This window comes from Crinia signifera, chromosome 2 (genome assembly GCF_055691185.1).
Source record: "Crinia signifera chromosome 2, ASM5569118v1, whole genome shotgun sequence".
In the NCBI taxonomy this organism is placed as follows: domain Eukaryota; kingdom Metazoa; phylum Chordata; class Amphibia; order Anura; family Myobatrachidae; genus Crinia; species Crinia signifera.
In genome coordinates this window covers 83,402,599-83,423,286 of record NC_139218.1, presented here as the reverse complement: position 1 = coordinate 83,423,286, position 20,688 = coordinate 83,402,599, and the positions used below count along the sequence as shown (strand labels likewise).

Here is a 20,688-nt window from a genome sequence, read left to right as displayed (position 1 = left end):
TACGCCACAAGATGGCGCTGTTGTTTCCGTTGGAAGAACTAGCTGCACTCTGTATAGTGTCGATTTCTGACCTTACAGCGCAGGGGCCAGGTCTTTGCTCAATCAATATAAGCACTGAGACTCTCAGTGGCTGTGGGTCTCTGCGGCAGTCAATCGGTGCCCAACACTGTACGATCCGGGGCCACTATGTGACACAAAGGGGCTCCTCTGGGCTTAGAGGTAAGGGTACCCCCAAGGTGAGTGAGAGTCAGTGTGCAGCCTGGGGAGGGGCGACTGTACAGGCTTTTCGCCAGCAGCTTGGGAGGCAGTCCCTGTAGTTGACCTATTCTGGGCCTGGTGGGTAGGTGGGCGGCTTAGGTATGGCCAGGGTCGGTGGAGGTCAGGTTGGATTGAGGCTGCTGTGCAGCACTTACTGTTAGGTGCGGCACCTGCCGTCTGGGTCCGCTGCTGGGCACTTTAAGATGGCTGGCTTCTGGGGCTGTCTGCCTTGTGCTGGGCTCTCTGCGGGTCTATCAGGGGGACTGCGGCGCTGCTGGGGCCGCGTCACTCACTCCGGTGGCCTTGGTCACCTGCGCCGGGTCTCTCTCCGCTGGCTGGTGCGCTGTGCGGGCTCCCTCCGGTCCCTGATGAGGTCACCCGGCCGCCGGCTCTTCTCGCTACGGGCTGTCAATCACCGCCGCTGTGCTGTCGGGTCCGGGCGCTTCCTTCTGACGCGATGCGGCTGCCGTCTGATGTCCCGCCGCACGCTGCCTCCTGTTCACGCCGGGTCTCCAGCTGCTCCATTTGGTTCCAGAGAAATCTGCCCTCAAAGAACATGAGCAGCCATGAAATTACATTTCAGAAATAAAAAAAATCGATTTACCCGCAATATCTCTGGAACCAATTAACCCATATGAACCAGCCTGGTATCAAATTGAAGGACCAGCGATTTTTGTTAGAATGAGATTGAACTTTGAACTTCTGTGATTCCAGGGGGGGAACTGGCAGTCGTCGGAAATGGGTGGGGGTGGCGGAATTAGCGGGTTCTATGTTATCCTATGGGGAAAATGTTCCAGCTTTGCTTTGCGGTATCTCCGGTTCCCGGGGGGCTAGCGACGCAGGGCTGGACTCGTTGGAAAGCCCCACTCCTCCTCTACAAAATGGGCCTATTTGGAGAGTGGGCCTGGAGCTGTAGCTCCATCAGGCCCATTGTTAATCCGGCCCTGCCTCCCTTTAGGGCCTAAAATTAACTGCCCCCCACCCAGCAAACAACTGCTCCTGCATATGGACCATTGTGTGCATGCCCTAACCAAAATTGCGAAAAAAATATATCACTATTTGATGGACAGGAAGTCGCCATTGTGTGCAGACACCTGCTGTTTCCTGGGAGTGTCATGTTACATTAGCGCTGCTCTCGATCAGCCTGTCTCTGTCGCAGAGTTGTGGAAGGGTTACTCACAGTTGCACACACTGGAAAAATCATCCAACAGTGAGTGAATTGCTTATGGATTTGCAGACAATTGTGATCCATTCCCAATTCTCTCACAGATTTGCACATGGCAGGTTACTTTCTGTCTTGGCTGCGGCTATCTAATTTCAGTCATCTGAAATGAACAATCAGGTAAAAATTAAGCCCCACATCAGGTTTGAATGACAGATTTTTTTTGTGATGATTGAATGACTTGAAGCAATTCTGTGAGTTGCCACGGTAATATCTGAAACTCAGCAGAGTGGCAGCTGGAGAGGGCCTGATTATGAGGTGGAAGAGAAGCAGAAAAGAGCAAGTAAAACATGAGGGTTATTCAGATCTGATCGCACAGCTGTGAATTCGCAATGCAGACGGTCAAATGCGCATACATACGCCCAGGGCAGGCGACAGGGGGGGTCAAAGGGGACACTTGTACTGGGCCGCAAGACTGAGGGATTCAGGGTCTGAAAGCATGGCTGCCTAATCACTTGTCTGTCTACCTATACTAATGAGTTTATTGACATCACGCAACACACCAAACCACACAACGCACAATGCTGTGCCCTCCCACCTCTGCCCTCCCATATTATATTGCATTGTAAATATTAATTATCTATTTACTTCTAATAATAAAAAAAAATCAATTCAATATGCAATGTAATAAGAATCTGCGTTCGGTGTTGGGGGGCCCCCCGAGATATCAGTGTTCCGGGCCCCAAGATTTCTGTTGCCAGCCCTGCATACGCCCCACCTGTTACTTTTTTATCGCTAGCCACTGACAAGGTGATTGACAGGAAGTAGTTATCTGGGGGTGGTAACTGGTGTTTAGTGGGAGTGCTAAGAAAACGCAGGCGTGCCAGGAAAAACACTAGGCGTGGCTAGGAAAACGAAGACGTGACCAAACATTTTAGAGAGTGTAATTTCATTAAATAGTGAGCAGCTTACGAATGGTTTTTAACATATTAGCTGTGCAGCCATACAAATCTGTTTGCCTAGCGATCACATTAATTTGCAATTCAGGATTTCACTTTGGGGGGAGCGTCTACCTGAACACTTATCCCCCATGTTGCACTGCAAGTGGCGCAGATGTAAAATGTGTCGGGAAGGATAAGGGTGTGTCAAAATTGAGATAAATTTACTGTATAAAAATAAAGATGCCCGGTATTTGTATGCTGCATTCAAAAGCAGGCAGTATATATTCTGCATGAAAAAAACAAAAAAAACATTTGTTTGCTCCTCTTGCTTGCATGTGGTTGAGTACAGTTACTTGCTCTTTTTTTTTTTTTATTGCTTTGCTCCCACTGCAGAATCAGGCTTGAAGAAAGCATCCAAACACACAGCTGCCTAAGAGAATATCCTCAGAAGCAGCTACTAGGCTTGGAGACAACCGGGACCGAACACCTCCCTAGAGAAAAGCAATAACACACCTGCACATTACACTCAGCCAAGCTGATACATACATGATACATACATCTCCACGTGGCAACATTCAAAGAGGATTTGGGAAGATATACAATGTATACCTTGGGAGACCATATAGGATAGGATGATATAGATAGAGATTATCATACATAATAGTGATTGCACTTCTTTCACATTTATTACAATTCATTAGGGACTAAGAAAATAGCAATAGTGCCGATACTAGGATACAAGTAGTAGTATCATAGGGGCCGAATTTGGCCATGTCCCCGATGGTCTGGGTTTATGCATGCGCGAATATACAGATGTAGCGCCCCTTGTCCTTGCTCAGCGCCCGCCAGAATGCCCCCTCTGGTGAGCGCCGGCGGACAGGGATGCTATTAAACTGGGACGCCTGGGCTGGGCGCCGGGACCCTGCCCGTCTCCGCTTCAGGGAGACTGGCAGGGTTGGGGGGGGTGCAGGGATCCCTCAGAACGGGGCGGCGTCTCATACGCACCCCCTGACAGTAGCTGGGGCTTCCGAGGGCTGGAGATAATTTTGCCATCCCCTGCAAAGATGAGCCCAGCTCCATTGGAATGCCTGCTCCAGGAGGAAAGGGGGTGGGCAGGGGACTGGAAAAGTGGAAAGACCCTAAGTTTATGGATGTGCCCATAAAAACATCCCATGACATCAGCACTTGCTCCGAATTCGGACATCTCTGGCCAAGATTAAAGAACAGGAAAATAAATCTTAAAATGGCATCGAATCTAGGGCCTTATTGAGAACTGATTGCTGATGTGCGAAATTGCAGAGGTCTGCGATTAGTTAGCCGCCGCGCCACCAGGGTGAAATCCTGCCCCATGCAAGTCTGCGAATAGCTTGTGAATCGATTGGCATTCTGCAAATCCATTCACAATTCTCTCACCATCAGATCATTTTCCAGGGAGCATTACTCTATGACAGACACAGGCTGATCGATGCTGGAGCTGATGTCACATGCCCTCCCAGAAAACTCCTCAGCACACCTGCATTTTTCCTTACACTCCCTTAAAACAGCTAATTACCACCTACATATGGTGACTTCCTGTCAATCAACCTGCGGCCAGATTGCAAATGAAATATGTGCTGATTTTATTCACTGTTTGGCATCTGCACACTGCGACCTAGATGCTTGTACCGCGCCCCCCATAATTGATCAGATTGTGATCAGATTGTGAAAATGTGATAGTGGGGTGGGATGCTCTAACATCTGTGCCCCCTTACTGCTGCACATTACCGCAGATCGCCTACATCAGTGGTTCCCAACCCCGGTCCTCAAGTACCCCCAACAGTGCACATTTTCCAGGTCACCCGGCAGGTGCACTCATTATTCATCATTTGAAAAGATCCACAGGTGAAGCTAAATATAGTACTTGTGATTCTGTGTGACCTGCAAAACATGCACTGTTGGGGGTACAGTACTTGAGGACCAGCCTACATAATTATCGCATATGCTCTAACATATGCGATAATTATGGCAAAGGACAGCTCTTGCGGTGAAAGACAGCGGGTCCCATCGGGGTGGCTCCCCCCTTCCTCCCTTACCCGGCACTGCTGCTGCTGCACCGGGCTCTCCTCCTCCCTGCACCCGGAAGAGAATAATAGTGCAGGGAGGAGGAGGTCACAGGTGAGGGGGGGGGGGGGGGGGGGGTCGCTGCGGCGGGGGGGGGGGTGCAGGGCGGCAGTGGGTTGTGGTAAAAGCCCATAGGCTTCTATGGGGCATCACCAGATTTTTCTGGCAATGCCCTCCGTCGTGATAACCCGACGGGGGGATGCTTAGAGCATCCCAAAATGCGGTAAAAACCCAGATAACGGGGTTTTTACCGCAGTTTTAGTTTAGAGAATCTCCCCCAGTGTCTGAATAACCCCCCTAGATTGACAAGCTGCACGAGTATGGTGAAGGAGCATGGGGCCGTAGCTCAGAACACGAAAGTGCCTCCTCCATTTTTGGACATGCTGATGCCAGAGACCAGTGACTGCAGTTTTTTCTCTGAGCAGACCCTGTTGCAGTGGACATTCTGAGTAACCTTAGGGATGAGTCTTTGGATGCAGCCAGTGGATCAGAGAACCCAACATTGAATGTCTCTTTAGTCTTTACACAAAATGCCTCTTGTGGCATTTGCATAATTTGGCACAGCCGTGGTATAAAAACATGCAGGAAAGGTGTAATTTGCACCGACCTCTGATTCAGGCATAATAACCACAAGGTTGGGCAGGTGGTTGATGACTCACCGACAGTCGGGATGTTTTTTTTACAACATCGGAATCCCGACTGTCAGGAGCGCGACAGTTGGAATCTCGACCCACACAGACTACTTGACCCTCAAAGAGGTAGAATAGAATAGGTGGTGACCCCTCTGTCGGGCTCCTGACAGTCGAGATTCCGATGTCGGAGAAACCGCCATTGGAATCCCAAATGCCGGTTATACGATAGCCGGTCGGGCACATATACGTATTACCACCATTAGGAATAGCATGTGGCAACTAGTGTGGCCAATCCCGGGATCGGGATCGGCGGGATCCCGGGATTTGGCCTAAAAAAGTCAGGGATTTCAATCCCGGGATTGGAGAATCCAATCCCGGGATCTCGGGATTAGACTGCGCATGCGCAGTCTAATGCCGGGCAGCGTCTGAGCACTCGCTCAGACGCTGCCCGGCTGTTCCCGTAACCTGACCCGGCGTGCGGCCTGCGTAGCGTGACAGTAGAGGTCACGCTGCGCAGGCCACACGTCACCAGTGACCGCCTGCCCGCCTACCCGCCTCTTCTCCGCCGCCCGCCAGCACGCCGGCCTGACTCCGCCTGCCTGCCCGCCTCTTCTCCGCCGCCTGTCTGCTGTCTTCTATGGAGGTCATACCTCCCAACAGTCCCGATTTTAGCGGGACAGTCCCGATTATCAGGGCCTGTCCCGCTGTCCCACCCGAGGGCGGCAGTGTCCCGCGGTGTGGGGGGGGCTGTTGGGAGTCCCCCCTGTCAGCTGCTAAGCAGCGGGGAATAAACGCTGTGCGCATGCGCACAGCGTCTATTCCCGCAGCCAGGGGGCTGGGGGCATGGCTAGAGGCTCACAGAGCCTCTGGGTCATGCCCCCATAGCGGCAAAAGTGGCAAATTAGGCCACGCCCCGAAAATTTCAGCGCGTCTACGGCGCGCAGTAGCAGCGTCCCGCCTGCTCTGCTAGTAAAGTTGGGAGGTATGGGAGGCGCACTTGCCAGGAGGCACCGTGCACCTCCAAACCCACTCCCGGCCGCCCGCCCGCACCCTAATGTAAGTAGATGTGCGGGTCGGCCGGGGTGGGTCCTATGCTAAAAATTTTTTTTTTTGGTGGGGATGCCAATCCCGGGATCCCGGGAATCCCGGGATTGAGCATTTTTCAATCCCGGATCCCGGGATTGAAAAAATGCCCCGGGATTGGCATCCCTAGTGGCAACCATTGTTATGATGTAAAAGCAAACAGATGTGTCAGTGACAGGATACTCATCATGTGACATGCTTCCTAACAAGCGTTAATGCTTTCACCGCAGCAGTCCCTTTGAAACCACACTGCTAATCCATGTAATTTAATTTCTTGCTCTTCTCTCTGTGTGTGACCCCCCTCCTTCTCTTTGTATTACAGACCAAAGCGGCTAAAGGTAAACAAGCATGGGAAGTAGTTAGAACAGCTGGAGGGGAGGACGCATCAGCTGCAAGCCTCACAGAGCACCAGCTACAGGAGATACAGGTCTGTAACCATGGGATGTGGGACATCAGTAAAGACTGAAAATCAAACAAAAAAATCTGAAAGGGGTGAGTCCTTATGTTTGCTCTGTTTCTATATATGTCAGGTTGTTAATTTCATTCAGTATTAGTTAACTTTGGGAATTGGCAATAAAATTAAATATTTTTTTTCCTACCTGCGACACATTTTTATATCATTCATTCATTATAAATTATTTTTGAAGTTTTAATTTAAGGGCACAATGCAAATTAAATAGGGCGCACAAGCTACACCATTGCGTGCAAAGGACAGAAATAATGTATTTTATGCAGAGATATGTGCATCTAGTGTGCATGCTTGGTTTAACACAAGACATGGTTACGTGTGACCTTATGCCAGCCCTACAATAGTGTAAAAGATACTGGGTGAAAATTAATTGGATGAGAGAATCAGAAAGTGAGAGATTTGGTAAGAAATCTCCAGTTTTTTTAAAGCGGCAATCATTTACACTGCAAAATCAAACTGGTATTGCAGTGTAAATTATTGCGGTTTTAAAAAAAACTGGCGATTTTTCACCAAATCTCTCACTTTCCGAATATCTCATCCTATTAAATTTCACCCTATGTTTATGATCATGGCCAGGATTGCAAAGGCCGCACATGATGAAAACTTCCCGCTTCAGCTAAGGTATGTAATGCATATTTGTACCCATGGGTTCAAGATGCAAACAACTCTGTAATGCACATGGTTGTGTATGCTCAGTTCCGGAATGTGCACACCGCAAAAACACATGAGATGCTCTCAGTCAACTGGCACATGTTTATCTGTACATCAGGCCCAATACAAATGTGCCATACATCTAGCCTCAATACATCACGTGGTGAGAGATGCCTGGATGACGGATCTGCTAGGAGTGGACCCATGCAACTCTGCTAACATTGGACACTTTTTGTTTCCAAAAATAAGTCATAGTGCCAATGTGATATGACATGACTAGGAGACTGTGCTGGTTTATTTGATATGCAACACTTGTACATTGTATATGACTGATGTATGGTATATTAGATCTACAATGTCTAGGTCTACAGTGAAAAGGTCGACCACTATTTGATGACAAGGTCAAAAGGTCGACAGTCAAAAATTAGACATGGTCAAAAGGTTGACAGTCAAAAGGTCAACATGGAAAAGGTTGACATACGTTTTTCATGGTTATTTGGTGTCTATTTCAACATAGGTCGGCAGGGACCCTGTCTAAGTGTACCACGTCCCCTCGCATGGCTCACTATGCTCGGCACACTATTATATTCTCCGTCCATACCGTAGTGGATGGTAGAGTATAAAAAACTGCATGTCGACACTTGTTGGCTCAAAAAAATAAAAATTAAGACCTCATGTCGACTTTTTCCATGTAGACCTTTTCCATGTTGATCGTTTGACCATATCGTTCTTTTGACCATTCTTTTGAATGTTGACCATGTCAACTTTTTGACTGTCGACCTTTTGACCATGTCAACCTTTTGAATGTTGACACGTTGACCATGTCGACCTTTTGACTGTTGACCTAGAGTGACACTGTAGATCTAATGACTGCATACCATGTGACTGAGGGCCTAAAGCACATATTTTCTCAAATGGACAGAACCATGTTGCATTGCAGTTGGGGCAATTGTAATGTGCAGATAGAGTAATGCCCTGTACACATGGTGGGATTCTCACTAACTTTCTATTCGCCTCTATAGTCCAAATCGAATAGAAAATGAATAAAAATGGAATGGTTTTCAGCTGCATCCGATCCTGATTCATGCTACCAATTAGTGGAAATCGCACAGAAAAATAGACTTGGCAGGCTACATAGTACTGATCTGTTATCTTTCTCCAAACGTCTCCAACCAAACTGATCAATGTCCCCCTTAGATTTGGCCTTCTCATAGTCTACAAATAGAGGGAAAGTGTTCACCAGTTATATAACAAAAACATTTTCTGAAATCTGCACAAAATAGCTGTTTAATTCTTCATGGTCAAATATGCCATTCAGACCACATCAATATCCACCCAAACCACACCAATTTCCTGTGGTCATATCGATTATTTTATCAGCTTTTTCCCCTTCACCTTATGTTACAGAAAATCTATTTTTATTCCTTAAAGATAATAATTTTATGGTGTATCCTGCTCTACCCTAGGAACCCTCTACAATTTCCACACTGCAGTTGTGCAATGCCAGTGCTGATGACTGTGACCAGCTGTTCTAGTAGACTTAAGGTCCATACACACTGTATGATATGCAGCATCGTTTACGATATCGGCTGTGCTGTGAAAACAAACAACCCGTGGGTAATCACAGAATGTTATCGTTAATGATATTCAGTGATGTCACCAGGGCCTCCGCATATTCAGTGATGTCACCGGGGCCTCCGATTCATTCACTGACAATATCATCAGATTGGACTGCATGTTCAGATGTTCAGGCTTATGGTTATCGATCCACGGGAGAAAACATCATTAAGGATATAGTGGGTACAAGCTGAAAGATATGCACAATTATATTGTTAATTATATTGTTATCGTGCATATCATTAATTTAAATTGGATAGTTTGTACCCACCTTCATGGGTAATTCCCCCATAAGAGTAAAGAGTCAGGTTTACTCGCACTAGCTGCGAATTTGCAGCCCGAGCTGTAATCGAACAACCGTGCATGCGCAGGGCATGAGCCGGCATTTGCTAGGTGTTCCTTGGCCGTTGGGAGAGAGGGCCACTATCGGCATTAGTGGCCTCCTACTCCCCTTGTTCCGCTGTGGGCAGGGGAAAAATAATTTGTTGGTGAATGTTTTTCCCCCAGGGGGCTTGCGTTCGGCGGGGCAGCGGGGTGGTGGCTACCTGCTCAGTGGGCTCTGAACACTTTCAGCCCAGCGAGCAGGTCTGAATCAGGTCTATAGTCCCAGCTGATAACCTGCAGCATGATGCAGAGCGTTCACACGATCAGAGTTCTAGTTACCTCCTGTATGTCCTCACACAAAGCATCTTGTTAAGGTGAAGTCAGGTCATTCACACATTTGTACCCAGAGGGCAGGAGAAAGTAAAACAAATGAATAGAGTGTTCTCTGAAGCAGGTGTTATTTGATCATTTGTTAGTACTTTTAACCAATTACAAAGGTGGGACAAGTACAATCTTGTCTCTTATTATGGTAAGTACTTGTTTGCTTTCCTGCTTCTATAACTTGTATTTACTTCTTCCCTTAAGGGAGATTATAGTTAAAATACAGCTTATGTCATATTTAAACTAAGATGTTTATTCACAACATGCATACACTGAATGTATCATACATTGGGGATAATTCGGCAAGCCCCGCAGATCTGCAAACTAGGCGGATTGCTATTTTTTTCCAGATCTGCGCTTGCACGCACGCGCCAGTGCGCATGTACAAGGCCTTATACTGTGGTCGCATAGCAAAAAATGCATCTGGAATATAAGGGACAACGGGGGTGGCGATCAAGCATTTTTAAGATGTCGTGAGCTGAGGGGGAGGGGAAGGTGTTTGGGGGCTCGTAACTGGCTTTTCAGCTATTCTGCACATCCAGGGGCCCTCTAATAATATGTAAACATAGTGGAGATGCAATCGCAATATTTTTCAATTGCATCGCAGGGCGGTAAGCCACATGCAGATTGGTCTTGCCCTGTGCTGGCCCTCTCCCAGGTAGCATAGGTGGGTGGTGGGGGGCAAAGGTGAGAGGAGCTACAACAGGGATGGGCACCCATCCATGCACAGTATAATGCAATGTCACTTTAAATAATTAAAAAATATATTTTTAGATCTATATGTTTGTTCTACTATGCCTGCAGAAATCATACTAATCTAAAGGTGCCCATACACTGAGGCGATTTGGTCCAATTTCGGCCGATTGCGACCAATTGGCCCGTTAAATCAGACCAAATCGCCTCAGTGTATGGGCATCTTTACTCTCAACCAGGGCCGCCATCATGGGGGAACTGTAGGGACCGGAAAACAGTCAGCCTGACTCCAAGGATGCGCATGCAGATGGGACAGCAGAAGGGGACCCCAACTGTCAGGACACACATGCAGGCAGGATCCACGCACATATCTGTCTGTGTGTTCCATTGCGGAAGCTGCCAGCTGCTCTGTCTAGCGGACACTTCCTGGTGTTAGACGCTAGCTGGGAGCAACGGTGAAGCATCAGTGCGGTGGGACAGCAATGCGAGTGAAACCTGCCGTGCCTACCTGTTGCGTCTGCATGTGCGTCCTGGAAGTTGGGCTGACTCTTTCCAAGGCTGACCACTGAGGATACACTGCTGACCCCCGGACTACCATGTCTGCCGGGGCTTGGGACTCCAGTACTCACAACCCCCCCCCATGGCGGCCCTGTCAATCCTTATGTACTCTATAGTAACAAATTTTTTCATCTATTTTGATTATTTTAACCAGCGATTAAAGCAGCAGTTCTGATACAGAGATGGTATCGTTTCTACATGGCACGGGTGGAAATAAGACGGCGTTACACGCTTAGTATCTTCCAGTCTATAGAATATGCAGAGGAACAGGCTCAGCTTCAGGTCAGTATAGATTTATTTCATAAATTATACTAAATGCTAACACAAATAGTTATTCTCAGTTCAATTGCAAAGTTCCTATATTTTAGAGGATGACAGATGAAAATCCAGTTAGGATAACAGGGATTTGCACCGTCCCAAAAACAACTGCTAATCTCATCTCTCCTTAATGCTCCTCCTTCAACTGCTTCCATATGAATCTTCAGTAATATACAGATGGAGCCATCCTCAGTGCATGAGCCAGCAAAACAGCATTGGCGCACGTGGATGCACGCGCATTTCCGGAAATGGGGCGTGTGACCATCTCCAATGCAAGTGCCACATTCACTGGCAAGCCTTTACGAATGGCGCACTGAGGCCCCGCTAGATGAGGCTGGCTGTATCTGTAGGCAAGTCTTTTCCATTAGTGACACTGACCAGGGTCAGGAGTGTGGGAGGCATTCATTCATTCTGTCAAGCATTTATGAGGTCAGGCACCATTCCATTTCATCCCGAAGGTGCTCGATGGGGAGGAGGTCAGGGCTCAATGTGGCTGGTCAAGTTCTTCCACACCGAACTCATCAAACCGTGTCTTTAAAGTCTTAAAAAAAAAACGATGTCAGATCTAAGCGGGGAAACACATCAGTCTTTAACTTTGCACCACCCAACAATGGCCGGCCGGCACAGTGTGGATTGGATTGCACATCAGAGGTGGATTCAAAATACACGGTGATTCTGGAAAGAACTACAGCAGCACCCTGATGATTAGTATCCTCTGCAGCCACTATTGTGCTAAATCTCCCTGTGCTCCATCCGGCTGTGAATTGATAGTAATTCACTTACGGTTAGGTGAGCTCCTCAACCCTCAAAGGTTCCGCGAAGGGTCTGCCTCAGGTATTCAACGAGGACCGGAATATCACTAGAGGGGAAAAGGATACTTGTAACCACAGCCGGGCTGTATAGTAAGACGGGGTCGCTTATGGACACCCACGGGTGGCTGCGAGCTTCGCCGGTTAGGCGAAGGTCATCATCGGCCAAAGGCCTCAGCCACCCTAACTTCACCTATTCGCACTTTCGCACGTAGGTGGTAGGTGTGACTCTCTCACGGGAGAGCCACAGACCGGCGCTCAGGGACGAACACACACACGGATGAAACTCACCTATGTAATTCCTTGTCACCTTGCTTGAGGATCCCAGCACCTGGGGAACAAGAACGAAAACAGCCTCTCTACAATCCTTCACTAATCTAACTAGGACTAACCTGTCCCTAACGTAACACGAGTAACTAGGCTGAACTTACACTAGTAAACAACAAGCAATATCCTCTAACTAACAGTCAAGGCAGACATAAGGACAATCAAACAACAAACAATGACGTGATCAGATTATACTATAACAGGTGTGTGTGAAAGGTACTAACCTCTGTGATGTAAAGTGCGCCCGGCCTACTGCAGTACACCCCTAGAACAGTCACCGAAACCTGGGTAGACAGCCGTCTATCCCAGCTCAAGGCCTGTGGTGTGGGAGGGCTGGATCACCCTTCCCTTCCTATACAGTTAGCTAACATACAAAATGGCCGACAGACCTAAGATGGATGCCGCAGGCCTATAAGACACAGGCAGTAGGCCTGTTGACTACACAGGCCGGAGGTCTGTGGATGAAGCACAGTCCGGAGGCCTGGTGATTAGGCACAGGCCGGAGGCCTGGTGATTCCGTACAGGCAGGAGGCCTGGAGTTAGGGCACAGGCCGGAGGCCTGATGATGAGGCACAGGCCGGAGGCCTGGGATTAGGGCACAGGCTGGAGGCCTGGGATTAGGGCACAGGCTGGAGGCCTGACACTGGTGGTCTAGGGAGGCTATGTGCTGGTGGTGGCCGGCCAGGGCCACTTACCCGATCCGGTGGGAGAGGCTGCAGCAGGGGACTTCGTTAGCTCTTTTGTCTCCCCACTGCTGCGGCACTCTCCGGTCCTCAGCTTCTGTTCTTCGGGCTCTTCGGCAGCCTCTGCTGCTGTGTTGGCTGCTCCTGGATCTGCCGCCGTCTCTGCCGCCGTCTCCGCCGTCTCCGCCGCCGTCTCTGCCGCTGTTTCTCCCTTCCAACTTCAGGAGCTCTTCCTCGCTCCCTCTCCGCCGACGAACTCCGCTCCGCCGCTCCCCCGCGTCTAATATAAGACGCTGGGAGGAGGCGGAGCTATGACGCGGCGAGCCCGGATTGGTCCGCCGCGTCCCGCGCTGATTGGCCGCCTCGTCGCGAGCGCTTATTGGCTCGCGCGAGGCGCGCCATTCGAAATACCGGCGGTTGATTGGAGGAACTTGAATCCTCCCGGACTCAAGTTCCTCCAGGCCGCAATCTCGCCGCCGACGCCGACGCCGCAACGGGGAGCCAGCCGGAGGGAGACGGAGGTAAGCCTCCTCCGTCCCCTCCCCAGCACAGCCCCCCGCCCTCTGTCCCCTCACATTTCCCCCCCCTTTGTCCTTTGTCGTCCCGACAAATACAGGACTGGACCATACAAAGTTGGGGTCAGCATATTGCGGACCGGGAACACCACGGTTGGTCCTCTGTGAACGTCTCATTGGGGGAACAATCCCAGGACCAGGAGTTCCATCATCAGGGGCCACGCTGTCCCTAGGCAGTTCAATGGGCACCCACCAATCTTCGCTTAGATCATCTTCCCCGGGCAGTGGTGGTGACAAAGGTTGCGTGTCCGGAGGTCCTTCCTCCTCGATGTCTTCTGGAAACGGGCAAGGACGCAGCTTGTCTCGATTGAGGATCCTCAGCCGACCTGTCCCATCCGTACTTTCTACCTCATAAACCGGACCTTTTCTCAGACAACAGTCTCCGGACCACATATGGCACCACCTCCCAGCTTTCTGACAGCTTGTTCCCCGGACGGACCATGCGGACAAGTACTCGTTGACCCACCTGCAGGGGCTCCGCCCCTCGACCACTAACAGGGGGGTGAGCATGATCCGCTATTCTTCTCCTCGCTATGTCGTGTGCCTCTTTCAACCTCTGTTGATGTTCAGTGATCCAATCCCCAGGCAAGGCGTCCCCCCCTGCTCCCGATTCGGACAGATGTAATTCCTGGGCATCTCGTCCGGGGCGCCCAAACATCAAGAAAAATGGCGAGAATCCCGTGGTGCTGTGTACCCTGTTGTTATAAATCCACACTAATTCTTGCACATGTTCGGGCCATCGTCGTCTCTTGGTTGCTTCTAAGGTTCGCAACATCTGAAGCAACGTCCGGTTGAACCGTTCGCAAGCGCCATTGCCCTGGGGATGATACGGCGTGGTGCGGGACTTCTGCACTCCATATAGCAGGCAAAGCTGTTCCATGAGTTTCCCTTGAAAACAGGCACCCTGATCTGAATGGATCCGTTCAGGACACCCATATTGCCGAATGAAATGCTCCACAATAGCTTTGGTCGCGGACTCCGCCTTCTGATCCCGGGTCGGCACCACCACAGTGAACTTTGTAAAGTGATCCGTCATGACTAGGGCATATTGATGACCACTGACAGATTCTCCAATGAGGACGTAGTCAATCATCAGCAGTTCCAAGGTGCGACTGGTCTTGATGGTCTGTATAGGAGGATGTTGCATCGAGGGCTTCACTACCCCGCACTGTCGACACTCCCGACACACTCTCTCTACAATCGCCAGCAACTGGGGGGCAAAGAACAGGCGTTGTACCCACTGGTAAGTTTTTGCTGCCCCCAGGTGGGCTCCATTCTCATGAGCCTCAACTACCAAGTTCAGTATCAATACTTCGGGCACTACAACCTGATCCACCATGCGAAATTCTTGTTCCAAGTACACCAGGCGGCGTAACGTACCAGCGCAGACCTTTAGACGATCCCAGCTCCGAAGGAGTTTCTGGCAGTAGGGGGTCAGTCGATTCCGCTCCTCGCGATTGGGCCAGTGTCCTCTGATCTTCCATTGGCGAATGGCATGTAGCCCGGGATCATTCTGTTGTAACGAGGCCCAATCCCGCTCTGTGTTTCGGTACAAACGTGTCTCCACCTCTACCTGGGGTTGTGTCTGTACCCCAGAGGAGGTTATCCTGGTTAAGTCGGGAATCTCTACTGCTTCATGTTCCTCATCCCCCGGAACCAGGGGTATCTGTTGAGGAAACCGAGATAAAGCATCAGCATTCCCGTTACTCTTTCCTGGCCGGTACCGGATCTTGTGGCTGTATTTCGCCAGTCGCGCTACCCACCGTTGTTCCAGCGCTCCAAGCTTGGCAGTGTCCAAATAGGCCAGGGGATTGTGGTCGGTGAAGATCTCCACGTGAGCTGCCGCCAGATACTCCGCAAATTTCTCAGTCACGGCCCAGACTACTGCTAGTAGCTCTAACTTGAAGGAACTGTAGTTGTCCGGGTTCCTCTCGGTCTCTCGCAAACTCCGACTGCCATAGGCAATCACTCGCTCCTGGCCGTCCTGCTCCTGGGATAGTACAGCCCCCAGTCCCTGCAGGCTGACGTCCGTATAAAGAATGAAAGGCTTTTCAAAGTTGGCATAGCCCAGTACCGGCGCCTCCGTGAGCATTCGCTTGAGGTGGGCAAACGCCATCTCCTGGGGAGCCCCCCAGGCCACGGCCTGTTTCTTGTTGGTAGTGGCGACACCTCGCAGCAGGGCCTGCAGGGGCTCGGCCACCTTGGCAAAGTCCTTGATGAACCGACGGTAGTAGCCGACCAATCCTAAGAAGGCTCGCAACTCTGAAATGGTGGTCGGAGTTTTCCAGTCTTGTACAGCCGAAATCTTACTCGGGGTGGGGCACACTCCATCCCTGGACAACACATGACCCAGGTACTCGAGACTGGCTTTAAGGAGATGGCACTTGCGGGGCTTTAGCTTAAGTCCGTACTTCTCCAGGCGCTGCAGCACCAAGTCCAGCCTCACCAGATGTTCATCCAGGGTAGAAGCAAAGACAATGATGTCATCCAGGTAAATCAACAGCGCTTCAAAGTTCAAGTCCCCCAAACACCTCTCCATCATCCGTTGGAATGTCGCCGGCGCATTGGTGAGTCCAAAAGGCATACGCAGAAATTCGAACAACCCCATCGGTGTTGTAAAGGCAGTCTTTTCTTGGTCCTGCGTAGCTACGGCGACTTGCCAGTACCCACTGGCCAGATCCAGTGTGGAAAAATACCGAGCGTCCCCGAGGGCAGCTAGGGATTCCTCGATTCGTGGCAACGGGTACGCATCTCGGACGGTGCAGCTATTCAACCGACGGTAATCCACACAGAATCGGATGGAACCATCTTTCATCCGCACAAGAACAATGGGGGCGGCCCACGGACTTTTACTCTCACGGATCACCTTGTTCTCCAGCATCTGCCGCAACATTGTTTTCACCTCCTGGTAAAGTTTGGGAGGAATTGGCCGGTACCTCTCTCGAACGGGAAGACTATCCCCAGTGCGGATCTCATGCTGCAAATCTTCAGTATACCCAAAATCCTCCTCATGCCGGGAAAAAACCTTCCGCCTCTTCCACAGCATATCCTCCAGCCTCTGTACTGTCGCAGCATCACACTCATCTAGGGAAACATCCATCTGTTCCCGAATTACTCGACCATTCCAATCTGCACTGGGGCACTCCTCCTCTCCCAAACTCACCGCCATCGACCATGCCTCTTTTTCCTCTGGTCGTAGCAAAATTGGCCGCCCCCCACGTATATTATCCCTGGGGACAGTAGTCACGGTAGCTATGGTGGCGCCGGCTGGAATTCTCCTGGGCTCATCCAGAAGGTTGCACAGCCGAACCAATACTTTGCCGTCCCTTACCACTGCCAGGGTTCGAGCCAGGATGAGGCCGGAGTCAATTCCCAAATATCCGTTGGGTTCCACCATCACTTCAAACCCATCCAACCGCCGGTGGGTCCTTACCTCGAGGGGAAGAACGATCTCTTGACGGGGAGGCAGCTCGATCTGTTGTCTATGACTAGTTTTGATAATTCCCATAGACTCCTCCAACCTTCCGGTTTCGCAAATTTGTCCCACTTGTTGAAATGCCTGTTGCACCGGCCGCTGGACACCCAGCTTCTTCCAGTATTGGGGGCCACTCTCCTGGAATAAAATCCGATCAAGGTCCTTCAATACATTCATACCGACGATCACCGGCCCATGGCTGAGCCCCTTACCTTTAACTACCAGGATCCCCTTCTTCCCCACCTTCTGGCCACAAATCTCTATCTCCATCCAGACCACCCCCACGACTGGGATAGGAAGGTTGTTAGCAGCCGTAAGGGTAACCCAGCTTTCAAACACTGCCTCCTTCAGGTGAGAATAATGTTCCAGGAAACAGTCCTCCGACATGGTGGTCACCTGAGAGCCGGTGTCCAACAGGCATTTCTGTTCCTTGTCCGCAAAACATCCCACAACAACAGGACACTCCCCCACTAGGTCAGCTGAATCCACTATAGCTGCCTCTCCGCCCATCTCCCCGCGGGTGGTCCCGTGACCGCGAGGGACTCTAGTTTAAAGGAGGGCCCCGGTCTGCCCCGCACTCCCGAGCGAAGTGTCCGAAGCGGCCACAGCTGTAACATCGGGGGCCTCTGTTCTCTCTAGGTCGGGCCCCACTGTTGTTGCCCCCTCGTGATCCCCCTTGCACTCGCCGGGGAGCACGGTCTTCTACATTCCCATGGCCCCTCTGTCGATGGACTTCTTCCCGCAACTGGGAGATCTCTTCTCTCATTTCTAGCGTGACTTTTGAAAAGGCCTCCTTCAAATCCTTGATACATGATTCAAGGGGGTGGGGTTCCTCCCGAACGACTGGGGCCGATACGCGTAAACAATCGCTGTCGCATGTTTCCAGCGGAGGAAGTATTGCCATAGATTCAGTCGAGTATCCCGAACACGTCGTCCAAGGTATCCCGGTCATCCTCGGCGACAAGGATGACGGACCGCCAGGCCTCTCCATCTAAGGCATTAACCGCAAGTTGATGCTGGAACTCTTCCGGCACCCGGTACATCTGGATGATCCCTTCCAGCCTCTTCTTCCAATCTCCCAGCGACATATTCTGCCCATCGTACCGGGGCACCCTGGACAGGGCGGAGCCGAAATTAAACTTTCGGCCCCCTTTCGGAGAAGTTTCCTCTGCCTCCGACATCCTGCCGACTACGCCAAATGTGAATTGATAGTAATTCACTTACGGTTAGGTGAGCTCCTCAACCCTCAAAGGTTCCGCGAAGGGTCCGCCTCAGGTATTCAACGAGGACCGGAATATCACTAGAGGGGAAAAGGATACTTGTAACCACAGCCGGGCTGTATAGTAAGACGGGGTCGCTTATGGACACCCACGGGTGGCTGCGAGCTTCGCCGGTTAGGCGAAGGTCATCATCGGCCAAAGGCCTCAGCCACCCTAACTTCACCTATTCGCACTTTCGCACGTAGGTGGTAGGTGTGACTCTCTCACGGGAGAGCCACAGACCGGCGCTCAGGGACGAACACACACACGGATGAAACTCACCTATGCAATTCCTTGTCACCTTGCTTGAGGATCCCAGCACCTGGGGAACAAGAACGAAAACAGCCTCTCTACAATCCTTCACTAATCTAACTAGGACTAACCTGTCCCTAACGTAACACGAGTAACTAGGCTGAACTTACACTAGTAAACAACAAGCAATATCCTCTAACTAACAGTCAAGGCAGACATAAGGACAATCAAACAACAAACAATGACGTGATCAGATTACAGGTGTGTGTGAAAGGTACTAACCTCTGTGATGTAAAGTGCGCCCGGCCTACTGCAGTACACCCCTAGAACAGTCACCGAAACCTGGGTAGACAGCCGTCTATCCCAGCTCAAGGCCTGTGGTGTGGGAGGGCTGGATCACCCTTCCCTTCCTATACAGTTAGCTAACATACAAAATGGCCGACAGACCTAAGATGGATGCCGCAGGCCTATAAGACACAGGCAGTAGGCCTGTTGACGACACAGGCCGGAGGTCTGTGGATGAAGCACAGTCCGGAGGCCTGGTGATTAGGCACAGGCCGGAGGCCTGGTGATTCCGTACAGGCAGGAGGCCTGGAGTTAGGGCACAGGCCGGAGGCCTGATGATGAGGCACAGGCCGGAGGCCTGGGATTAGGGCACAGGCTGGAGGCCTGGGATTAGGGCACAGGCTGGAGGCCTGACACTGGTGGTCTAGGGAGGCTATGTGCTGGTGGTGGCCGGCCAGGGCCACTTACCCGATCCGGTGGGAGAGGCTGCAGCAGGGGACTTCGTTAGCTCTTTTGTCTCCCCACTGCTGCGGCACTCTCCGGTCCTCAGCTTCTGTTCTTCGGGCTCTTCGGCAGCCTCTGCTGCTGTGTTGGCTGCTCCTGGATCTGCCGCCGTCTCTGCCGCCGTCTCCGCCGTCTCCGCCGCCGTCTCTGCCGCTGTTTCTCCCTTCCAACTTCAGGAGCTCTTCCTCGCTCCCTCTCCGCCGACGAACTCCGCTCCGCCGCTCCCCCGCGTCTAATATAAGACGCTGGGAGGAGGCGGAGCTATGACGCGGCGAGCCCGGATTGGTCCGCCGCGTCCTGCGCTGATTGGCCGCCTCGTCGCGAGCGCTTATTGGCTCGCGCAAGGCGCGCCATTCGAAATACCGGCGGTTGATTGGAGGAACTTGAATCCTCCCGGACTCAAGTTCCTCCAGGCTGCAATCTCGCTGCCGACGCCGCAACGGGGAGCCAGCCGGAGGGAGACGGAGGTAAGCCTCCTCCGTCCCCTCCCCAGCACAGCCCCCCGCCGCCTGTCCCCTCACACGGCAACAGACTATGGGCCTTATTCAGATCTGATCGCAGTACAAATTTTTTGGGAAAATTGGCAAAATCATGTGCACTGCAGGTGGGGCAGATGTAACCTGTGAAAAGAGAGTTACACTTGAATGGTGTGTGCTGAAACTGAAATCTAAATTGCAGTGTAAAAATAATGCAGACAGTATTTACCCTGCACAGAAACAAAATAACTCACACAAATGTAACTCTCTCTGCACGTTACATCTGCCCCACCTGCAGTGCACATGGTTTTGCCCATTTTCCAAACAAATATGTACTGAGCTCAGATCTGAATAAAGCCCTATGAGTGGTAACTATAATACAATTATACTGCTTCAGACCATCTAATCCAGTGATGGCTAACCTTGAAACTACAGCTGTGGTTGAACTACACATCCCAGCATGCCCTGCATCAGTTTTACTATTTAATCATGCTAAAACGAATGCAGGGCATGCTGGGATGTGTAGTTCAACAACAGCTGGAGTGTCAAGGTTAGCCATCACTGATCTAATCTGTCACACTGTTACCATTACTAAAGTACATTTATCTATTTTAATTCATTCTGACTGGCTTTAATTTGTGTTGCTGCTAGCGCTGTCTTATACCTTTCCCTCTGGAATAGAAAAGGGCCTTCCTCAAATTGTTACCACAAAGTTGAAAACCTTGCATTGTTCAAAATGTCTTAAGGCCCCCATACATTAGGCTGACTTGTCCTTAGGACAAGTCGGACCCAATTCTCCTGTGAGCCGCCCGGGAGCTCCCCGGGAGGCTCACACACAATTTGGCACTTGAGGAGC

The 20,688-nt window shown here is 50.8% G+C and overlaps 1 protein-coding gene across 1 annotated transcript in view; it reads left to right on the top strand.

Annotated features, from left to right (window-relative positions):
* Positions 1-5,109: 5,109 nt before the first annotated feature.
* Positions 5,110-20,688, top strand: part of PPEF1 (protein phosphatase with EF-hand domain 1) — a 44,960-nt gene continuing 29,381 nt past the window's right edge. The window contains exons 1-3 of the mRNA XM_083171004.1: positions 5,110-5,219; positions 6,499-6,668; positions 11,024-11,151. Of these exons, the coding sequence (XP_083027130.1) occupies positions 6,614-6,668; positions 11,024-11,151 (183 nt within the window). The 5' untranslated portion in view covers positions 5,110-5,219; positions 6,499-6,613. The remainder of the gene's footprint in view (positions 5,220-6,498; positions 6,669-11,023; positions 11,152-20,688) is intronic.